The sequence below is a fragment of the Nansenia antarctica genome, assembly GCF_963989245.1.
Source record: "Nansenia antarctica genome assembly, chromosome: 3".
Lineage (NCBI taxonomy): Eukaryota > Metazoa > Chordata > Actinopteri > Argentiniformes > Microstomatidae > Nansenia > Nansenia antarctica.
Window position 1 is genome coordinate 23,796,598 of NC_137688.1, and position 8,855 is coordinate 23,805,452.

Genomic DNA, 8,855 nt, shown 5'->3' on the forward strand with positions numbered 1-8,855 from the left:
TTTTCGAATGACAGCACATCAACTAAAGTGGACATCGACTAACATATTAAATGTGAATTTCAATTCAGTAAAGAAATGTACTTGTATGCTTCCCTCATGGAAACACACACACACACAATTAGACAGCTACATACACACACACACATACATACACACAAGGAAAGAGACAGTGGATACTGGCCAGTCTTTTTAGGTTAGGTGAATTTAAAGATGTGGGTAAAAGCTTGTTCCCTGCACAATAGCCTGATAGTGAAACTCAGTAGGGTGCTGATTGCTTCAAAAATCAGTGATCATACCCCTTATACATGTAAACATCACTGAGTATTACAGTATTACAGCACTACTGCACATGTTCCATTACAGCCTATGAAAGGTGGCTGAAGTGTATAATCATGTTTAATATATAGCAGGAAGAAGAACATCTAAGAAAAAGAACAAAAAAGACATATTCACACTGAAGACCGTCTCTTAGGAACAGGGAATGCTTTGATAACGGCAATAGACAGACAGCCCAACAGATATTAAAGCACACACATACTGTTTACAACTCATTTCACTTGTCACAATGTGAACACTAGTCTCCATAGTCTGCCACCCTCTGCTCCTCTCAGTGCCGAGAAGCAGACTGCCCCTTCCCTGATTGAACGAAACGCAGCCCTCACGTGTATCCTGGCCCACTAGTGACCTATGACAACCACATACACAGCACACAGGAAGCACAATATGGGGCAACAAAAAAAAACAATCACAAACCTTGCATCACCTCTTCTGTGTCTCAAAAGCAGACTGTGCTCGTGCTTGGTAAAACATGCGGCAGAGGATTGGCCAATCATAGGAGCCATGAGCTAACCAATCGAGGTTGGCTGCCTCTGGATAGTAGCCAATCACAATATGTCTCATTACTCAACTAGACAGGCTTGGGGGAGGGTTCACTTGCTCATACAGGAAAAGAAATCTGAGCATGCAGCGAGGAGAGAGAGGAGGGGGCCAGGGGGAGCTAGAAAAATGTGTAGAAGGGGGAGAGTGCATTGGTTGGAACAGTGTCAGGAAAGGCAGAGTAAAATATTTTCCAAATGGTAGCCTACATTGGAACAGCCAGGATCAGATTGAAACATGGAAATATATCACTATATACACACTCAAATATGGCAATGTGCTCTATTTACTAGGTTTACTTGACATACTTTATGTCTAGAGATCAACAGAAACATCTGTTATACTTGTCTATCTTCTTGCCCATTCCTTTTCAGATATGGTCTTATGCACACTTCAATGTTGCTTTAAGACACTTATTGTGGTTTTAGATAAACTAGCCCGTATGTTCTGGTTGATCACAGACAGCAGAACTGAGAAATACAAGCAAATAGAAGATAGATGTGGCACTTTGAAACAGCCATTCAACATTTGTTGTCATTGCAATTTGATTGCATCATTGAGAAACAGTGATAGACCTGTAGGGCTAAATTAGGCCTAGGGATAGGGCTAGAAAAACAATGTTTTACTGAGTGTGAATTGTGACCATTGAGAATGACAAGTTGGTGGATTTAGTTAATGTTAGCCATACATTTGGGGAAACTTTAGTATTAGTATTTGGTTCAAACCCTACCTCGAGCACCACCAACTGTTTTGAGTGCTCGCCTTGAGAGCCCTGCCTCATTTTGGCACCCTTGGAGTATAACACTACGTAGCTTTAACAGCTAGTGTGCCACAGCAACATAATTATAATAATAATAACTTTTATTTGTATAGCACTTTTAGTATTACACGTGGGCAACAGCCTTCTTAATGCCTTATTAAATGTATAGGTTATTTTAGTTTTAAATATGGACCTCTATGAAAAACAACATAATCAGAAAAGACTAATGTAGACACCAACACACTAGATGGCAGTAGTGAGCACCATGCCCATTTTGCACTGCAAGTTAAATCCCCAGAAAGAAAAATACAGAAAATCACAAACGAAGATGGCGGTGCAAGAGACAGCTGCCCAACTCTCCATGGCTCTGAAGGTTCAAGAATATCCTACTCTAAAGGTTTGAAAGTGTTTATACGATCATGACAAGAGTTCTTTCAAGAAAATAGGCATGAACAAATCATGATGATTGAAGGCTGAAAAAGCAATAGTTGGCAAACCATTCCGGCATTCCATTTTGATAAATTGTTGGACCATTGAGCTAGCTAGCTAAAGCAGCTAGCCGCTGAGCAAGCTGATTATGGCTGGGCAACTTCAACATAACTAGCTATGCTAGATGGGCTCGTTCTCTAGCTGGAGAGATCCATCCAACTGTTTTGTCAGTTGACAACTAAAAAACACATGCAGTCAGCGTGCCTTAGCTTGTGTATTTTGCTGTCACCAAAAGACGCCATTTCACCATGTATACTATTATTATTCTAATGTAATGTTAACCAGCTAGTTATTTTATATCAAATAATTAAACTCAGATGTTTGAGTTGGCTTTCTATAGTTGCTATTTAGCTAGTTAGCTAAGCACGTTAACTATTTGACGAACGTTTAGATCTGACTACCCCTGTCTGTCACTGACGCAGCTCGAGCCAGCTAGCTAACGTTACCCTGACTGGTTTACGTTGACAGTTAGCTAGCTAGTACACGCTTTACATCATCATTTAGAGATATTATATCGTGTTGAGAATGTCACCATTGTATTGGCTGTTAAATGACAGTTAAAACAACATGCCAATGTTCACTAGTTGCGATGCATGGCGTCGCCAGACGTTCAGATCAGATAACATTATTAGCCAGCGTTGTGGTAAATTACAGCTACGTAGCTATTTGACATTGTACTGGTAGTTAGGTGATCGTTTGCGGTGATCGTTTGCGTCTATGTTCTCGTTGGTGATTTACGTGGTTCGTGACCGTTTTAGCTTGATAAGTAGGCCTCTAAGCAAGCTTGTAACCCCTTACAATATGGCGAGAAGATTCCCCGGTTGCAGCCATGTCTCTCACTGCGACACTGCTATGTGGCCGTCTGATTAACTATAAGACAGCTATTTCTATGGAGCTTTACAGCCCAGTTTTCTTAGCAGGCCAATAGTCTAATCGGGCCTCGGAGTTGATCTAATAAAATCCGGGATTTGTGATCGAGAGCCATTTGAGTGGGTGTTAGTCGTTTCATACTGCTTGTTTCAAGTCTTTAGTGGTGACAGATTGAAGGAGGCCTTTGATGTTTGGTTGGGAAGTGTTATCGTTACAGCCCTATTGCATTGTGAATTCACACAGGTACCGTATGAAACTCTGAACAAGCGCTTCAGAGCAGCACAGAAGAACATTGACCGGGAGACGAGTCATGTCACCATGGTGGTGGCAGAGTTGGAGAAGACTCTGAGCAGTTTTCCTGTGGTGGACTCTGTGGTGTCCCTCCTGGACGGGGTGGTGGAGAAGCTCAGTGCCTTGAAGAGGAAGGTATGGTCACCGTCTCCAAGGGGGAGGCTTTCACATGACATTGGAATGCTGTAGTGCAAGTTGATAGTATTGGTTCATCCCCTTGTTGAACCAAGGGTTCATCCCCAAATCGCTCATATTGAGAATAACAAATATTCTGAGCTTATTTTACATCTGTTAGGATTGTGAATTTCCTTAGTACTTCTCAGTGCATGTTCATTAAGACATTTGAAAGGCTATAATCTACTGAAGTTTTTTTGTTGTTGAAGTGTTTATAGCTATGCTAATTACATTCAAAGCCCTAAAGTGTTTGAGAGAATCTAGAGCACATAGCTTGTATATTCCATCTATTAAGTGTGCCAAAAATAGTAATGTTAAAATGTTGTCTAGGCTGCAGAGTCCATTCAGGCAGAGGATGAGAGTGCGAAGCTGTGTAAGCGGCGCATAGAACATCTGAAGGAGCACAGCAGTGACCAGCCAGCAGGCGTCAACGTGTGGAAGAAGAAGAGAATGGACCGCATGATGGTGGAACACTTGCTGCGGTGTGGCTATTACAACACAGCGGTCAAACTGGCCCAGCAGAGTGGCATCGAGGTGGGTGTCCCTTACCTGGCTGTGTTGTCTTATGCAGCCATACCACACCACTTGCTGAGTCCTTAGAGGAGAATAAAACAGCAGGATAGTAGGCCTATTTTATTTGTCCATTGTATTTTCATTCCATTTGTCCATTTGTTTCAGTGAAAATTTGCTTTCAAAAGCCACCCATCTGCCAGACAGCATACAGACTTTGAAGAGACGTCTTTAATATGTTCTGAATCTTGATATTGTGATTTTGTTTCTGAAAACTCGACAAGCTATGTGCTGTGCTGCTTATTTTTACATGACCGTTCTGTCCTTGCATTACAGGACCTGGTCAACATTGAAATGTTCCTCACAGCCAAAGAGGTGGAGGAGTCACTGGAGAGACAGGAAACAGCCACCTGTTTGGCCTGGTGCCATGACAATAAGTCCCGCCTTCGCAAGATGAAGGTGAGCCAGGAAGTTACAACCCTGGTACGTGGATCATGCCCGGAGTGTGTCAGAGATTCTGTGTCATGCGTGAACTCATGTATGATTCTCCTTGCAGAGCTGCCTGGAGTTTAGCCTGCGAATCCAGGAGTTCATCGAGCTCATCAGACAGAACAAGCGCATGGACGCTGTCAGGTTAGAAGACAGTTCCTATCCACAAAACTACACATTCAGCTGAACATTGGTTCCCAGTTAAATTGAGATGCCATTCTATTCTCTCCTCTTCTCAGACATGCACGGAAGCACTTCAGTCAAGCAGAGGGGGGTCAGCTGGACGAGGTGCGGCAGGTGATGGGCATGCTGGCTTTCCCCTCTGACACCCACATCTCCCCTTATAAGGTAATGCTATAGCCTCTAGCTGTGAGAGAGAGAGAGAGAGAGAGAGAGAGAGAGAGAGAGCTCGCGCATGTATGCATGCATATGACTGAGATTGTTTGATTGTGTCTGTCTCAACTCCCAGGATCTCTTGGACCCGGCACGCTGGAAGATGTTGATCCAACAGTTCAGATATGACAACTACAGATTACACCAGCTGGGCAACAACTCTGTCTTTACCATCACACTTCAGGCTGGCCTGTCTGCTATCAAAACACCGTATCCTTTCTGAACTCAAGTGCCGTGCCCCTCAGTTCAGTATTATATCTCTAAATCTGCCACTGGGATGTTACTGCCTGAAATAACATGTAGTTGTTTGTCATCTGCTATTATAAGTGACAGACATTGTCCCCTTTAGTTGGGAGCATCTAGCTTGTATATTTTGTTAAGGTATCCAATACCTTCACGTAGGTGTTCCCATTCAGGAACATGGACTCATCTGTCCTACCAAAAACCTATTGTACCTTTGTAGTACTGTTATGTCAAGTGAAAACTCTTAACTATTTTTAGCCCTTAACCATTCTGCTCTCAGTCAATGCTATAAGGAGGATGGCACCTCTAAAAACCCTGACTGCCCTGTGTGCAGCAAGTCCCTGAACAAGCTGGCCCAACCCCTTCCCATGGCCCACTGCGCCAACTCTCGTCTGGTGTGCAAGATCTCCGGGGAGGTAATGAACGAGAACAACCCCCCCATGATGCTGCCCAACGGCTACGTGTACGGATACAACGTGAGTCCTCCACATCCCCCATGTCACGCTTCTTCACAGTGGAATAATGTTCATTACAGACCATTACATTCAAACGTGTTCTTCTTGGTTTAGTTTGTTTGGTACAATGGAACTATTCGGTATAGCCCCTAAGTGCAAACTCTAAGCTAAATGGTTCATTGACGCATAGTACTATACTTTGTTCATTGTTTGTGTTCTCTCTCTAGTCTCTTCTATCTATTCGCCAAGATGACAAGGTGATCTGCCCCAGAACCAAAGAGGTCTTTAACTTCTCCCAGGCAGAAAAGGTGTATATCATGTGAAGGGATGGATACCGAACGTGATGTGATGGATACACATTGTCAGTGACTTATGACCTCGTCCAGTCTGAGTGCAGTGGATCCCCCCCCCCAACCCTGGAGCACAAATGCCTGGAGCACAAATGGCAATGCCCCCCACTGAGCTGAACTCATCTTATGGCCCACCTACCACCCCCCCCCCTCCCCCCCCTTACCCTCCTGCCAAACCTGTGCCCCATTCTGGAGAATAGGCTCAGGTGATCTGGGGCTGGGGTGGTGAACTGGAGGAATTGACAGACTTTTGTTTTTAAAGTGTTGATGTTTTTGACTTTTATTTAATCTAGAGTCTCCGTGACACATATTACTCAGTATTGCTCCATGTAACATAACAGGAGCTTCTGCCTTTTACCTTAGTTAAACCAGACAGGCTGATCACATTGGTTTGCGTCATGATGGCACTCATTTCATGACGCACACAATTGACATAATATCCTGTGTAGCCATGTGGGGTTGGAGGGGAATACCTTGACATTGGTCATCTCTTGTTTGTCCCACCCCTGTGAAATCTGTGATCGCAGACCTGAGATGATATGCTCCCATCTTGTTTCTAGAGAATTTATCATTGTGTATAGATTTGAGTCTACAAAATGTTATAGATAAACATTTGAAGACAATTTCTTCTAGACCTTCCACTGATGGAAATGAACAGGGGTGAGTTTCCCGAAAGCTAAACTACTTCTTTATCTCTTTTGAAAATTCAGGCTCACTCCTTTCCTGGACCAGGGGGGTATTCCATCAAAGTCGCTAAAAGAAAATCCAGCCTTGCAAGACTTAGATAGACTTAGAGAGCCTAGATTTTCCTTTACTACTGTTGATTGAATACCCCCCAGCAAAGCTCTTCATAAAATGTATGTTGTTCTTTAATGCTCAGAAGATTAAACTGCAAACATTGATTGTACAATTGTTACTTTCTTGTGGCTTTGCGGCTGGGTTATCAGGAGAAATTAAGTACTACTTAAGCTACAAGCTTTCAGGAAACTGACCCCAGGCACGGTATCCCCTGTATGCACACCCAAAGTATACTCTACACTTGAGTATCATAGTGGATGCTACTTGGGAATATATCAGGTCTCCTGGCCACCGGAAGAGGACCTTGATAAAGTGCGTAACTGTCTTTACTACATGCGAAGAGCTCTCAATAAACTACCTTTTCCAATGTTTTTTTTTTATTAACAAGTGGTCTTCCTAGGTTGTGTGAAGTTTATTGGCGATTCATTTTTATTCCATCACCACTGTACTGTTGATATTTATTTACTTATACAACTGTGATTGATATATTCAATCCAACTTACCCAATGATTCTCTTAATCTTTTAAGTTCATACATATTTTTCAAGGATAAGCATTGTGTGTTGTAATAAAGAGGACAATTGTGCGAATATATATTTTGCTCTTCATTTTGTATTCTCTATTCACAATTTTAAGATATTTTGTATGACTGCAGATTTCACATGGGGCTATAGTTGGTCCTAGGCATTCTTTGAGATCATCGAGGGTCATCTTGCCATAAGTTTAACTATCCACCATCTCCCACCTGTTCTTCATATTGGCTGACTGCTTCTGAACCGTTCAAACTTGTTTAGTATTGTAATTGTAGAGAGATTGTTTAGAAACTGCTCATGCATGTTTATTTGGTAGGATAGATGGATTGTTCTTGAACAATTTGCTGATAAAGATTTAAGTAAAATTGGGTCTTGTTATTTTTTCCTCCACCAACCACATAATTAAATGCACAACATTCCATCAATGTATCCATATTGTGTACCATCGGTGTTATTAGTAGGCAGTCAAACCTGTTTTGATGATTTCTGGGAAATAAACTTTTAACTGTAAAGCCATGATATATTTTGGTATTGAACAATAGCATTTGCATCAAATAAATCATTTATATCCTTAAAATAATTATACACTTCCTGTTTCCTTCCCATTCGACGGGTCAGTTACCCATTTTCAAAGTTTTTTGTTACTCAACTGTTAAGTCATTTCAACAATATAGATCAAAACATATGGTATACAGCTCTGGAAAAAATTAAGAGACAACTCCAAATATTTCTTAAATCAGCATCTCTACAATGTATGGCAGCCATTCCATTCCAGGGTCTGTTCAATTCCAACACAGGCACACCTCATTCTTAGTGAGGTACTGATTAGGTGATTAAGTGAATCTTATTTTAACAAGAAAAAGTATAAAACCCACTGCTGTGGTCATCACTATCCTCTTGCTATAGGACGAGCCGGATGGCAAAAACAAACAGAAGACAATAGGAAAGTGACCTACAAAAAGAATGGCAAACAGCAGTTGGGATGAAGTGCACGGCGAGGACAGTTTGAAACAGGCTCCTTGGGTCAGGGCTGAAGTCGTGTAAAGCTAGTAATTTTTAATTTTCAGCTTTGCCCGACACCTGGTAGTCTAATGGTTAGACGGAGACCTGGAGAGGCCTACAAGCCAGTGTCTCGCACCCACTGTGAAATTTGGTGGAGGATCGGTGATAATATGGGGGTGCTTCAGCAAGGCTGGAATCGTACAGATTTGTCTTTGTGAAGGACGCATGAATCAAGCCACGTACACGGTTGTCCTGGAAGAAAAATAGCTTCCTTCTGCTCTGACAATGTTCCCCAACTCTGAGGATTGTTTTTTCCAACAGGACAACGCTCCATGCCACACAGCCAGGTCAACCAAGGTGTGGATGGAGGACCACCAGATCAAGACCCTGTCATGGCCAGTCCAATCTCCAGACCAGAACCCCATTGAAAACCTCTGGAATGTGATCAAGATGGATGGTTACAAGCCATCAAACAAAGCGGAGCTGCTGGAATGTTTGTGCCAGGAGTGGCATAGTCACCCAACAGTCATGTGAAAGACTGGTGGAGAGCACGCCAACACACATGAAAGCTGTGATTGAAAATTAGGGTTATTCCACCAAATATTGATTTCTGAACTCTTCCT

The 8,855-nt window shown here is 42.4% G+C and overlaps 1 protein-coding gene across 1 annotated transcript; it reads left to right on the forward strand.

Annotated features, from left to right (window-relative positions):
* Positions 1-1,964: 1,964 nt before the first annotated feature.
* Positions 1,965-7,539, forward strand: maea (macrophage erythroblast attacher, E3 ubiquitin ligase; the record flags this gene model as incomplete). The annotated part of the gene is made up of 9 exons (XM_080525098.1): positions 1,965-2,033; positions 3,239-3,421; positions 3,791-3,994; positions 4,307-4,429; positions 4,527-4,603; positions 4,699-4,807; positions 4,929-5,062; positions 5,376-5,571; positions 5,778-7,539. The coding sequence occupies 9 exons, from the start codon at positions 1,965-1,967 to the stop codon at positions 5,871-5,873; spliced, it is 1,191 nt and encodes a 396-aa protein (XP_080381224.1). The 3' UTR covers positions 5,874-7,539.
* Between the last annotated feature and the right edge of the window lie 1,316 nt (positions 7,540-8,855).